We start from the raw sequence: 15,087 nt of genomic DNA on the forward strand, positions 1-15,087 counted from the left end.
AGCCATCCCATTAAAGTGAATGGGAATGTCTGTGAGTCAACAGCGAGTCAGAGGAGGAGCCCCTGTGGGACAGATATGACAGCTGCTCTTTAAAATTTATGATTTAAATCAAGTTGATTTAAATCAAGCCTTTTTACTAGTGATTTAAATCATGATTTAAATCGACTTGATTTAAATCAACTCCACCCTGGAATATAAACGTTAGAATTAGAATTTAATATGTTACTGAAAGCTAAAATATTAAAACAAATAAGCCTTGAAACATATGACTTTATCTTTGTTGGCTAAGATGACAAGTTGAAAACATATAGATAGCAGTAAAGAGAATGTGGACTAAAAAAGACAAATATATTCCAGGCTGCAAAATGTAGTGCTTCTTATACAGTTCTAAATTCTACTGTGTGTAGTGGTAGCTCAAACCTTAATATAGTTCTAGCCCAAGACAATAAAAATTAAACAAAGCTAAACACTGAATTAAAAAAAAACAATAGAATATCTGATTTAGCCCATATGCAGCCTCCCAAAATCTGGCTTTAAAAAGAAATTACCAAATTGTAATTTTTTGGCATTAAAGAATATTGTTAAATATATGGCTAGGAGAATATTAACTGTATTTAATTTTAACTAATGTGATTATTCTCCCACTCAAATTAATTACAAAATCAATGTTTCATTGATTTCATAATTAATTCAGTCAAGAGCCTTGGTAGTACAGTGGTCTAAAGCACCCTGTTATTAAGACCAGCTGCCTGCAATTACTGCAGGTTCGAATCTTGCCAGGCTCAAGGTTGACTCAGCCTTCCATCCTTTCTAAGGGAGGTAAATTGAGGACCCAGTTGTGGGGGCAATAAGCTGACTTTGTATAAATATACAAAAGTATGAAGGCTATTGCTTAGCACATTGTAAGCCGCCCTGAGTCTCCGGAGAAGGGCGGCATATAAATGAAATTTAAAAAAAAAAGTTTTATTTCTATTGGGAATAAAACTTAGCCTGCAGCACACTATTAAAGAAAGTCTAAAACAGTGGATTATTTATAGTATAGGCCATAATATTTAGGAGCTGAAGAATGTACTAAATTGCAGAACAGAATGTGACAATTTAACATAGCCTTCAAACCATTAAGTTAATGATTTTCATGCAATTCTTTGGCTTTCGTATGCATGGCAAGGTGCCTGAGCTGGCAGCTGTAGGAAAACATTTTTCTATGCACTAATGGAAAAAGTATTGCTCTGGCAGGGCATGTGATACAGATCCTAATCCTGGCTAAACCCAATTTAGCTATTGGTGGTAATAAACACAAAGGAGTGTTGACTTTATATCTAACAATGACTGAAATCATCTCACATGATAAAGCAAACAAGAGGGGCTTCTGCTGTTTATTTTAGTTCCTCTATTTTAAGATCTGGAGAAAGGATCATTCTTCTTAATCCAGTGGATTTTCAAATTGTATGCTTTCTACAAGAGAGGTTTTAGGACGATATTACTCTAGGAAGTTTAGGCAAAATAATAAAACAACTCTATTTTCTTGAGAGTAGACCTTAATAATTACGATGTGCCCTAACTGGATTGAAGTCCCATAAAGAGATTCAGAATAGCAATGTCTAATTTGTAGTGTACAAGCATGTTGGCATACAGATAGCACCTATGAGGAACACCTTAAACTTCCAAGGATTATGTAGTAGCTGAAAATAGCAGATATGTGAGCCTAGGAAGAGATTAACTATATTAAATTACTTCAGTTGCTTTAATGTATTCTGACAGATGCTATATTTTACCCCTTAAATATTGATACTTGCAAAATATTTGCAAGTAGTTTGTTACTTCCATTAGTAAATCATGAAGTGGAAGACACTACAGCATTCTTGTGTGTGGCAGTGGGCAAGCTGAGATACTATAATGCAGGGGTCCTCAAACTACGGCCTGTGGGCCGGGTATGGCCCGCTGACACAATGTATCCAGCCTGCGCAGTGGTGGGATTCAGCCCCACCCCCTGCCCTGCCCCACCACTCCCACCCACTCTTCGCATGGCTGGCTTTTTGGCCAAAGAGGCTGTAGGAAAAAAAATGCCTTTAAAAGCCTCTGGCGATCCCAGCTGAGTTGCCTGATTGTCAGAGGCTTCTAAAAGCATTTTTTTCTTAAGGTTGTAGAAAAAATGCTTTTAAAAGTAAAAAAAAAAAAGTTGGCCACACCCACTCATCACGACCCGATGGTGCGGTAGGTGCCGCCGCCACCGCCCGGGCGGGAGAGGAGAGAGAGAGATGGAGAGAAAGAGATGAAGGAGAGAAAGGGGGGGGGAAGAAAGAGAGATGAAGAAGAGAAAGAGGGGGGGAGAAAGAAAGAGATGAGAGATGAGACACACAGAGATACCTGTTTAAAAAAAAAATACTGGGAGCCACAAAACCTGGGTGGAAGTAAGTGATATGGAATTGGCAATGCCCACCCAGGTTTAAGGTTGTGTTTAAGTGTTTACATGTGTTTAAGGTTGTGTGTTTAAAGTTGCAGACCTCTGACCTACCCCATCCGATCGCTTCACCCTGCAGCCAGCCCTGTAGGCTTGCGCCTGCCTCCCACCTGGGCAGCAGCGGCCTACCTACCCCAGTTGTATCACCTTGCCCTGCAGCCGGCCTGAACGCCCGCCTCAGACCGCTCCAGTAGGTCATTATTTAATTACTTTAATTAAGTGCTGCAATTGGCATAAAAGATGACTGGTCAAAAGTGCGAGGACCTGTCACTTTTTTCAGCCCTCTGGGTAGTCCCTATGTGCATATGGATTACTCAGAGGGCTGAAAAAGTTATTTTTGACCAGTCTTCGCACTTTTGACCAGTCCTTGCACTTACGACTGTCCTCACATTTTACGTTTTGCGCCCTATCTTGTCACTGTGGTGAAGAGAAGTAGTTGTGAAATGAGTGACACAGTTAAGAATGCTGCAATGGGCATAAATGTGAGGATGGTCATAAGTGTGAGGACTGGTCAAAAGTGCAAGGACCAATCAGAAATGACTTTTTTCAGCCCTGAGTAGTCCCTAGGCACAAAGCCACACCCACCCGGTCACATGAACAGTTAGCCACGCCCACCCGGTCACATGGCCACCTATCCACGCCCACCCAGTCACAAGGGGGGCCCAGCCACACCCACCTAGCCAGTCCGGCCCTCTAACAGTCTGAGGGACCCTGAAGTGGCCCCGTTCAAAAAGTTTGAGGACCTCTACTATAATGTGATCCTTCTATTATAATGTGTGTATTCTCTTTTATATATAGCTCATATAAGATATCAGCATATTATAGGCCATATCTAGTATGTGTTGTGGGGGGAGGGGATCTTTTTTTCAAATAATGCTTTTAACACTTGCAGTAAGTTACATCTAATTTTCATCATGTTCTGGTAAAATGCCAAAATATCTAAAGAATCTTAGAACTAAAGTATGATTAGTCACCACCTGTATAATTTTTGGAAGGAGCGTGTTATTAATGTATGTGTTAGTACTCAGATATCTTCTACATAATTAATAATTTCTGATTACCATCTATTTCAGTTCTATCTGTTGCAACATCCAACTTTCACTTTTTACTTCAGACAAATTATCTGTTGGGTACTTAGGTTTTCAAAAATTGAGGAACAGTCATTATTATCTCTTTATTTTAGAAATTCTTATTGTAGCCTGAAATGTTTGGCAGAGAACAAATTAAAGTGGTAGTTTGGTACTCATTGTTAATTGGCTCTGGGAGGCACAATGAATACCAAAAACAATGAATACCAAAAACAATGAATACCAAACAAAATTTTCCCATAAGGCATAATATAGTGAGTTACAAGGCAGTCAACACAGACAAATTCTAGCTTGTGCGTTGAGTACCAAACAAACAATGAGTATCGGGACAAAATGTTCGCATCAAAATGTGTTGAGTACTAAATTTGATTAATTTCAAAGCAGGTACCACTGTAATTCAATCTATGGTATCTATTATACAGCTGGATTTTAGGAGGCAATAATGTCATGGCCTGATTTTTTCTTTCTCTATCTTGGGAATTTTTTTTCAGATGATACTGAATATTTCCATAATTCCTGGGTATATGCCACCATAAAAAAAAAAAAAGGAATCCATAATTGAAGGGTCACAAATTCTGCATCCTATACTTCAGTCTTTCTGATACTCGTTGGTATTAAAAATGGCTAATAAAATTAGTCCCTGCATTCTTCTTGGCAAAATATGTAGTTTGCCATTGCCTTCTTCCTAGAGCTGAGACAGAATGACTGGCTCAAACTCATCCAGCTAGCATCATGCCTAAAGCAGGACTAGAACCCACTACACCAAACTGTCTCTCAAAAATATAAAATGCCTTTTGGGGGGTCAAGTAGATACTAATTTATATAATTTATGTAATTTTATGTATTTAAACAGCTAGTACAAAATTAGATGATTGGATCAACTATATACATGTTAGCATAAAACCAGAACCAGATTGTATACAAAACACCTATATATTGGACAAAACCAAACACTTACCTAACATAAAATTTTGACATTCTCAACACAGCACATATTGTGCATGATTTTTTTTACATTAAAACATTTTAGTAGCTTTGTAAACATAGCTTAGAGAATTGGCAACTGTACTTTGCTTCACATGATATGCTTAATGCTAAACTAAAATTAAGAAAACATTATTGTTTTGCTTCACAATGCATTAACATTAAACTTCTTTTTAGCAGTTCTCTAGCTCCCATCCATCATCTGTCTGTCTATCATCTATCTCAGAATCAGTCTGAAAGGACCATTTACAAGTCTAACTCTATAAAAAATCAAAGCATCCCCTTCTTAGAATGTTTTCCTGTAATTTAAATACATTATTTCATATCCTAGGCTCTGAAACAATGGAAAACAGATCTTGATAATCTTATATCACCTTTCTCATATTTAAAGATTATTCTATTATATTTCCGTTAGGTCGTAATTTCTCAAAGCTAAACAATTTTTAAATTATCCTGATTAGGTCTGAAATTTCTAGTCTCTTGATCTTCGTTTTTTTTCTGAATCTATTTCAGTTGTCTGACTCCTTCTTAACAAGTCATGCCCTGGTTTAATTATGATTTTCTGTAATATAACATTATGTCATCATTATCAGCATGTTAGCTCAACTCATATTTTCCAGTTGTTCTTTTAAAACCATTTGAGAGCATGAATTAGCAAATGTTACTTATACTATGTATGGATCCTTCCAAAGGGGAAAAATATATTATTTTCCATTACAACCAGAGTGTGGGGGAGAAATGGATATCAGAAGAATAAGTTATATGAAGGTTAAACAGTGAAACTCAATTAGACAGAACCACAAATTCCCTTCATTCAGTATAAAATGTTTACTCATCTTCCCCATTGAGTACGAGCTTTTTTTCCATGTTTTCAGTCATTGGGTATAACTTTACCATTTAGTAAAACTAGCTCAAAAGATCTGCATCTTGACTTTGAGTTTATCATTAACGTAATAACTTATCTTTAATGCAGATTTTAGGTATGAAGCATGGCATTGAATTTGAGTATATAAAACTGTTAGCAGATCTGTAGCACTGATATTTTGAAATGCTTTAATGCTTACATTGGCAGAGTTATTTTGGAAATCTGCTCATCATCATCTTCACTTGAGCTGCTACAAGTTGCTTCAGAATCCAAACTTTCTTCCACTTGAGACAGCAGTTCTGCTGTAGAACAAGCAAACACCTTGATTTCATCAGGTGCAGTATCCAAATTAGACCATATGTTTTTATTCCTACTAGTTTCTAGGGTGTTTTCAACTTTAACCATAGTACATTTTTCATAGTTTCCATCCAAAAGACTCTTTGTATCATAAAAAGCTTTCATTCTCGATAGCTGATGTTTCATAAAGCATTTCATCTGCTGGTCACAATGTTTGACAATATGCTTTGCCAACAAAATTTGTAAGTGTTTCTGACTTCTTTTGGCCCGGTTTAACAAAGTCTGTTGCTTGTTTACACACTGAAGTAACCGTAAATTTAATTCCTGTTCTTTGCTGCCAGGATTGCAATTTATTGATACTTCTGGGGCATCATGGAATATTTGATGGAACAAATCTCCTTTTTTTGTATCAGGATTAACAAATAAAGCCTTGCCACAAAAGCCATTTCTTCGATACCACTTATAGTTTGGAAACTGCTTTTCTTCTGTGTTCTTCAATTCAGTTAAATGTAAATCCAGTAATCTCTCTGTTTCCAAAAAACTTTTCCTTGTTCCTGATAAAACATCCCCTCTAACCTGTACTCCAGATTCTGAATTAATACTTTGATTGAAATGTGTATAAGTGCTGTTACATACAGGATTTCTCAACTTAGAGCAATTATGCTCTTCTAAGTTCTTCTGAATACAATTGTTATTGTTTACACTGAATGTTAAATTAGGACTCATTAATAAAGAACAATGTTTAGACGACTGGGGATCAAAATATTTTAAGTTAAAGCAATCAATATTATGATTGACTTGAGAAGCAGGAAACCCCAAAATAGAACAAGAAAAACTTGTGGCAGAATCGTCATTTATCTTCTCTTTTACTGGTCTAGTACTTTCCATTGCTAGTGTTTCACTGGACTCCATCTCTCTTGAAGGTAAAGAAGATGATAAACAGACACCATGACTTTTCATTGCTTTCTCTTGGACAGCAGGTGTCATAGCTGTTGTAAATTGTTTACAGCAAACCTGTAATAAAAGGAAACAATGAGTAAGACTGTCAAATAAAGTTGGTAAAATTGTAATCATAGCAAAAAAAAGGGTGAATAGTATCAGAAAGAAGTTCAACAAATCCAGCTTTTGCCAACTTGGGCACCCTCCATATTTTGGGGCTTCTATAATTATCAACAATAGCCATGCTGGTTGAATAATTCTGGAAAATGAAGGCCTAATTTCTGGAGAGTATCTTTGTACGATCAAGCTAACAAATGTCTCTTCCATGACATATTCTGATATTCACGTTTCTACTGATTTCCTTCTAATATAATAATTACCTGAGTTGCACACATTTGTAAACTGAATTACATATTATTCAAAATTGAATGCTGTTGATTATGAAAAGTCAAAATTATTTAATAAGAATCTTAATACTTTGCAATCTAAACACACTTATTAATGACATGAATGCATATATACCTATTTCTAAGTAAACTTAAGTATAATTGCACTGCAACTACATTATTAAACTTATTTATTTGGAAGAAAGTCCAACTGAAATAAATTATTTTTCTTAATAAATTTGGAGAAGGTTAAAAAATAATATTCTATAATATTCTGTGACATACTACAAAGTGTTTTAGGATAATAATGATGCTGTTAACACAAAGCATATTTGTAAGTTGTAAGCATGTATTTTAAAAGGATAGATCAAAAAGATTGCAACAACATTTTATGTACAATCACTTTATGACTGTATTAAGAACTCTAGTTTTGTGTGTATTTATAAAATACCAGCTTGTGGCAAAGAATACAAAGAAAGGGGAGAAAGGAAACTATTGGCATTCCCCATCCCCATGAAAATTTAGTATTATAAGACTACAGTCATTTTTCCATTAGAACTCTTCAAAAGACATTGATTTCAGTGAGACAATCTCAAAAATTTAAAAACTGTGAGATATCTTATTTAGAAGATTACTTCAGCTTACAATATTTCTTTAAAACTCCATTTTCATAATCAGAATGTTATTGGGAATCTGAGAAAGAGAATAGTCTCAAGGGGGAAACTTGCAATGTTGCTTGCTAGACCCAGCAACCAGGTTACATATGGTTACTATGACAGAACTGATATTGTTGGCATACATTGGCAAGGTGGTAACATCTAGCTGATTTAGTAAGAAACCCTAGTAAGACCTGGAATACTGCAACCAATTTTGGTCACCATACTATAAAACAGGTTTTGAGACTTTGGAAAAAGTTCAGAAAAGAGCAACTAAGATGATCAAAGGCCTGGAGACTAAACATATGAAGAAAGGCTGCAGGTTTTGGTTTGGCTAGTCCAAAGAAAAGAAGAATTGGGGTGACATGATAGCAGTATTTGAGGAGCTGCCACAAAGAGGGGGTCAAATTATTCTCCAAAGCACCAGAGGGCAGGACAAGAAATAATCGTTGGAAACTAATCAAAGAGAGAAGCAACCTGGAATTAAGGAGAAACTTCCTAACAGTTAGGACAATTAACCAGTGGAATAGCTTGCATTCAGAAATCGTGGGCATTTCATCACTGGAGATTTTAAGAAGAGACTAGACAGTCACTTATCTGAAATGGCATAGGTTCTCTTGCTTGAGCAGGGGCTGGACTAGAAGACCTCCAAAGTCCCTTCCAGCTCTATTCTATTCTATTCTGACCTGGAAGCTAATCATTATAAACTCTGGTCATTATTTGGAGAATATACTGATTGGGAAATTAAAAGAAACGTTTGAGAAAAATCAAATTTATTTAAGAGCATTTTAATATTTTTTATTCTTTCTATAAGTCTTGGTTATTATGACAGCGAGAGGAAAGGATGAAATATGTAAAATGGGATTCTATGTATGAGAAAAGAATCTAAAATAGGATTCTATGATGAGAAAAACACTGCCTAGAGCAGTGATGGCTAATCTTTTTGCCATCGCGTGCCAGGAGAGGGGGGGCGGGGGAGGGTCGCGCGCGCACGTGCCCACGCGCATGTGTGTGCAACCCCCCGCTCCTGGCACATGATTGCCTGGTAGGCCCGTTTTTCTTTCTTACCTGGTTCCAAATCCTCTCTGTGTATCTGGGAATGGGGAAAACAGCCTTTCCCCACTCCCTTGGAGGCTCTACGGAGGCTGAAAGGGCCCATTTCCCAACTCTCGGTGGGACAGGAAGTGACATTTTTTGCTGTCCCCAGCCTCCAGAACCTCTCTAGGAGTCTCTAGGAGCCTCCCTAGGAGTCTGTAGGAGCCTCTCTAGGAGTCTCTGGAGGCTGGGGACAGGAAAAAACGTCACTTCCTGTCCCACCGGGAGTGGGGAAATGGGCCCTTTCAGCCTCCGTAGGGCCTCCAAGGGAGTGGGAAAGGCTGTTTTCGCCGTTCCCAGATACACAGAGAGGATCTGGAGCCAGTTAAGAAAGAAAAACAGGCCTTCCCCACCCACCCCCCAGGCCCTCCAGAGGCAGGAAACAGCCTGTTTCCCTACTTCTGGTGGGCCCAGAAGGCCCGAAAATCAGCTGGCCGGTGCGCGCATGCGCCCCAGAGCTGAGCTGGCGTGCCCACTAATATGGCTCTGTGTGCCACCCGTGGCACGCGTGCCATAGGTTCGCCATCACGGGTTGGAAATCTGATGTATCTCTCATGATGCTTAGCCGTCTGTCAGATTGCAAATATGTCTACAGACATATTTCTAACCAACTAAAAAGACTACAGACATACTTGAGGGGACTCCAGTCATACTGGCATATAACAACCTTTTTGCAACAATCCAAGCATGAATATATCTAAAATTCTTCATAAATAAATTCCAAATTCCATAGCAAGAGAGGTAGTAGTTCCAGCACTGAGCACCAATGGCTCAGAACAAGCAGGGCAGCCTGATGCATACTTTTGACACGCATGCAAAATGACAGATGGACATGCATAAAAGTGTCCTTCAGATTTCACAGACATTAAGCCCTCTTCTTGTAAAATAAGAAGTAAGTTTTAAGCTTTACATAATCATAGACCTGGGGTATCTGCAGAACTGTATATATATTGGTGAAGTCTACCATTTTTATCTGAAGATGACTAGTCTACTAGAGCTTACAATGAAATTATAGTAAAATTATATAATAAATTATTCATTTATTTTAGATATCACAAATTTTGAGTGGGAAAGTATTTAAGGTCAAATTATTGCTTATGCATTTTTATAATAAGAAGGAACAGTTGGCTAAAGTTGTGGTTGCCGAACTGTATGCTCATATGGCACCATGGGATATTTTAAATTGTTGAGGGAAACTCATCAATACTATACTAGACATCTCTTCCACACATGGAAGGAAGCTGACATCTTTTGGAAGGCTGCTCCTTCAGGCACTAGAGATGAGAGGAAGCTGATTTTTTTTTTAAAAAAAAAAAGTATTTCAGCTCGTGAGAGGAGAGTGAAGGATGCCTCAGATGGGTGGGGAAGTCAAGTCATGTGTCTTTTCACTCAAGGACTGAAAAACCTGTTTGGATTTTGACAGGGAGGACTTTCAGCTCCTGAATGGAGAGACAGTGCAGCAAGGAAAGAAGTATGGGATGCCTCAAGGGATGGGAGTAAGGCCCTGGGTTGTCTAGCACAAGCAGCACGACTGTCTTTCTCTTAAGGAGTGAAAATCCTGCTTGGATTTTGGCAGAAAGGATTTTCAGCTCCTGAGTGGAGCTTCCCAGGTATTCCCCCTTTTGAGGGGCAGTCACATTCCTTACCTGAGACCCTCTCTGTTTAACAACCTGCATGATTGCTTAATGACTGCAGTTGAAAGAGCCAGGATTGCCATCATTGAGTGAAGTAATCACATGATATCTAGTTTAATTATTGTTTTGCTCAACAACCAAGATTCTAGTTCCAATTGTGGTTGCTAAGTAAGGACTACCTGTACCATGATCTTGGATCACAGCCAACATCTTTTCTAGTTTTCTTTGGTTCTTTCTCCACCATTCAAACTATCCTTCTATTCAATCTGGGGTCAATTTTTCCCTTGCAGCCACATCCAGGGAGGTTGCCTATGATCCCATGGACCTTAAACTTCTTGATAACATTAGCAAGCTTGGTCACAGGTACATGAAGGTTTTTAGGGAACATTGTATAGCCTTTACCTTTACCATGCTCGGCTATTACCTTCTTCCTTTCCTCCTCAGGCAACTCTCTCCTTTTCTTTATCTTGTCCATGTTCACTATGCTGCACACAATGATACAAAATGCTCGAGTGAGCACATCACAAAAACTAAGATTTATAATCTCTGCCAATACCAATATCCATTTGGGGTCAGTGATCTAAAAGCTCTATGAAAACAAGGGATTAACCTGGTTTCAATTAACTGGGCCATAAGAAATTTGATAGGAAACCTTTACTTTGAAAGACTAATAAAAATAATCTTAATAAAGTGGATGGTACATATTTTTTAATTTTCAGGAATCAGAAGTTTCACTCAAATATATAGGAAATTATTAGTTCAAGGTTTTTCAAATTACATTTTGTGAAACCCTAGCGTTCTCTCCCGTGCATCTTTGCTCAGGAGTGAAAATCTGCTTGGATTTTGTGTCCCTTTTGTCTCTAGTGGCTGGTTGAAAAATCAGCCTCCCGAAGGATGTCAGCTTCCTTCCATGGACTCAAACTAGAGTCCAGAGCCTGAAAAGGTTTGACAACCCCTGAACTACCCGACACACAATTTTTGAATATGTTGAATCACAAATTATAATACCTCAATCAAGTCAAAAGGCTGATGAGATTATGAGCCATTCTTGGGAAAAATTCAGATGGTATCACAAACAACAAACAATATGGTGGCCATCATAAATGTATCTAATTATTTCAACATTTATGAAAATAATATCATTACAATGTATTACTTACTATTCTATCTTATTTGGTTTTAACTATTTCATCCCCTGTAAATTCCTGCATATGCTATTGACATAATCCAGAATAGGGATGTAAGCATTCCCGCATTTCTAAGTATGAAACCTTTACCTTCAAAATAATTTTCACTTTTTAGAAGATAAAACTGAGATACTAAGTAGAAAGGTAGCCCACAACTTACAATTATTCATTTAGTGACCATTCAAAGTTACAATGTCACTGAAAAAAGTGACTTATGACCAGTTTTGACACTTATGACTGTTGCAGTATCCCAATGGTAACGTGATCAAAATTTGGATGCTTGGCAGTTGGCATGTATGTATGACAGTTGCATTGTCCAGAGTCATGTGATAACTTTTCTATCCAGCTTCCAACAATCAAAGACAATGGGGGAAGCTATTCACTTTATGACTGCAGGATTCATTTAACAACTGCAGTGACTGACTTAACTACTTTGGCAAAAATGTTCATAAATTGGGGCAAAACTCACTTAACTACTACCTTACTTAGCAATGGACATTTTGAGCTTGCCACCTGACATGTTAAAAGGCAGGTTGAAGATAAAAAATTAGTCAGATCTTCTACTTAAGGAGGTTGGATAGTAAATTGATAGATATCTATTTTAACCCTTGGAGGAATGCTGATGCTCAGCACATATGCATAAATAAAAACACTAATTCAAGACAACATTATCGCATTGGATAATTATCAAGTTCCATATTTTAAAGTAAACTCATGTCACATATCCAGCAAGTTACCTATTGAAATAGAGTAACACATAGGCAGATCAATTCACTCAACAGATACATATAATTTATGCTATTATTATTTTCACTATATTTGCTAAAATGTATCAATTACACTTTCCAGAATAACAGAATTTCCCATTTGAGAAGAACACAAAAGCTGAAATTCAGACTTGATATTGTCTTATCATTAGCAATATGATTCTAACAAATGAAAGAATCCAATTGAACACTGATTTACTTCTGGAAAATTAGTAAGTAAATTAGTAAGTGTAAGTCTCTTACACCACATTTTTAGATTTAGTTGGCCAAATAAACAATAAACAGGGAGAGAGGAAAGGAAGAAAGGGAGGATAGAAGAGAAGGAAGCAAGTAAAGAATAAAGAAGAGAGACATTTCTGACCGTCCCTGCCAGTTTCCCCAAGCAAAGTCAATGGTGAAGCTGGCAGGAAGTCCAAAATTGCCGCCACCGCCCCCCAGCTCCCAATGGTGTTTCTTTTTGCTCACTTATAGTCATTCTGTTTCTCTGTTTATATAAGGAAATATCTCTGAAATAATAACCCAACATGTCATGGTTATCTAGTTTAAACTAAGTATGAGTTGTCCTTTTTAGAATATTCACAGGCTACATGTCTGCTACATCCATGCCCCAAATATGCAACAGCAACCTTTTTTTCTGCTTTGTCTTCATGACACTGTCTTCATCTGACTCCCAGTCTATGCCTGCATCGCCTTAAACATCCTTAGTTGCAACAGTGTTAAAAGTAACCTTTTCCCCCTATACCTTGACATTATTTTGGCTCTTATTCTGGTATACTTCATCAATCATTGTTAGTGGCAAGTCATGTAATATTTTGGGGGTGAGATCAGTACTTGTTAATCAATAAGGTTGGTTCAGAAGTACCCGCTCTTTTGATCCTTGGTGTTGTGTTCCAAAACCACTGTTTGAACACTAGGACAGCCTGGTTCTTTCAAACTGGGTTCTCTCCCTATATCCACAGGGACCCTGAGCCAATCTCCACTTTGGAAGGCTAGACTGGTCCAAATAGAAGCTGGTCAGCAATGGTGACAGAGAGACCATACTGTGAATAAGGGGAGTAGTCTTGCTGTTTCATGGGGCAACTCTCTTTGGACACTAAACCAGCAACCAAAAGGAACCTAACTAAATTGGTTGATTAACCAACTGTTAAAACTCCTCCAGATCTGTCCAAGTAAGTTAGGCTGAAAGCGAACCTTTCAACCTAACCTACTTGAACAAATCTGGAGGAGTTTTAACAGTTGGTTAATCAACCAATTTAGCCATCTTTCAAACCTTACCCCCCCTGCCAACCCCAGCTCAATCTCACATCAAGGAGATGGGGATGCAGGATATTTTCCCACTAGTTGGTGATATTTGGTGGAGGGGAACACAGCTGGGAGGAATCCACCAATTCCTGTCCATAAATGAGGGCAAGGTGCATAAGGTAGGATAGGGATTACAAGCAGGGACAGCATGTTACAGTATATGCAAGTATTTTGTTAGCTGAAAAGCTGGTGGATAGCACTTTAATTAGGCTGCGTTTAGGAGTCCGCTGAATCTATTTTCAAACAGCAAAAAAACATCCAATTTTATACATCCCATGTTGCTACTTACGAAGAGAGAAAATTTCAGTTAAATAGAAATAAACCTCGGCCGACCATCACCTGTACTTTTTAAGTTTCCCTCTTCCCCGTAGCCAAGGTAGAGCTGAATCAGTTTTGAGCCCCTCCCCCAACCCGCCCCGTAGACTTTTCTAAACTACGAAATCTAACGCTGCTTCCCAAACCTGAGGCGCACTCTTGGCAGGCTGTCCCCACCTCTCCTTCTGCCTCATCGTAAAAAAAACAAACAAAAAAACGGATCCCTCCCTCGCGCCCCCGAACCACGGCTCTATCTCCGCCCCGCCTCAGGGCGTGAGGCAGCATCCCCCCCTCCCCTCCCACATTCCTTGGGCGCCGCCACGCCCTCCCTCGACGCCCTCCCTCGGCGTCCTCCCCCAATCCCGCCTCTCGTTCCCCGCAACCCTACCGCCTCCGTCCTCTCCTCGCTTCAGTGCCGTTACGGCGCTGCTCAGAACTCTGCGGCTGCCCCGGGGGTCGTTTGCGCTTGTCCTCGCGCGTCCCAGAGAAGGCGGGAGGAAAGGAGAACGCCGCCGGGAATCAACCGTCTCTTCTCAAATTCCCGAGGCAACCGTGAAAAGCAACAGCCTCCACCTCTCCCCAAGCACCGACTTGCCTGCAAACTCCGTCCGCTCGCCCGTCCGTTTGCGGGCTGCTTCTCTTCCTCCGGTTGCCTCAGTTTCGCAGAGCTCAGTTCACTTCCCCCAAAACAAAAGCGGCGGCGCCTCCCTTGTCCCTCCCATTCCACTTGGCGGCTCCGCTCAATTCTGGCTCTCCCCAACAGCCGCTCCGCTCCAAGGAAGTTGCCTCAGCAGCAAACAAGCATTAGCGGGCAGGGGTTTGGGCGGGGCAACCGAGGCCTCTGCTCGGACTTGGCCGCCTAAGCCAACCAATGGAAAGCCAAGGTGGGCGGCCCTATGCAAAGCACACTGCGGTGGGTCTTCAGGATTCTCCCAGGATTCTGGGAACTCAGCCGATCTCTTTAGAGTCAATTTTGAACTTGAGCCTCGTCCCGTTCGGCGCTTCGCCCGACTGCTCCCTTCTCGGTTTCATTGTACGCTGGAATTGCGCATTCGTGGATTAGGGTACTGAGCGGACATTGTTAAACGCTTAACATCGTTAGCCGAATGAA

At 39.4% G+C, this 15,087-nt stretch overlaps 1 protein-coding gene across 15 annotated transcripts in view; it reads right to left on the reverse strand.

The window, feature by feature from the left end:
- Window positions 1-14,845, reverse strand: part of KANSL1L (KAT8 regulatory NSL complex subunit 1 like) — a 56,953-nt gene extending 42,108 nt beyond the window's left edge. For 3 of the 15 annotated variants that reach the window (XM_087882168.1, XM_087882171.1, XM_087882174.1), the window contains exons 1-3: window positions 14,572-14,789; window positions 10,808-10,890; window positions 5,598-6,709 (exon numbers count right to left, since the gene is read on the reverse strand). In XM_087882168.1, the coding sequence (XP_087738294.1) occupies window positions 5,598-6,709; window positions 10,808-10,816 (1,121 nt within the window). In that variant the 5' untranslated portion in view covers window positions 10,817-10,890; window positions 14,572-14,789. Of the gene's footprint in view, window positions 1-5,597; window positions 6,710-10,807; window positions 10,891-14,122; window positions 14,256-14,364; window positions 14,489-14,571 lie in introns of those variants that run through there. The other 12 variants (XM_060688168.2, XM_087882167.1, XM_087882173.1 and 9 more) reach the window with 5 other exon arrangements.
- Window positions 14,846-15,087: the final 242 nt, after the last annotated feature.

The sequence above is a fragment of the Pantherophis guttatus genome, chromosome 1, assembly GCF_059756535.1.
Source record: "Pantherophis guttatus breed Tessera chromosome 1, ASM5975653v1, whole genome shotgun sequence".
Lineage (NCBI taxonomy): Eukaryota > Metazoa > Chordata > Lepidosauria > Squamata > Colubridae > Pantherophis > Pantherophis guttatus.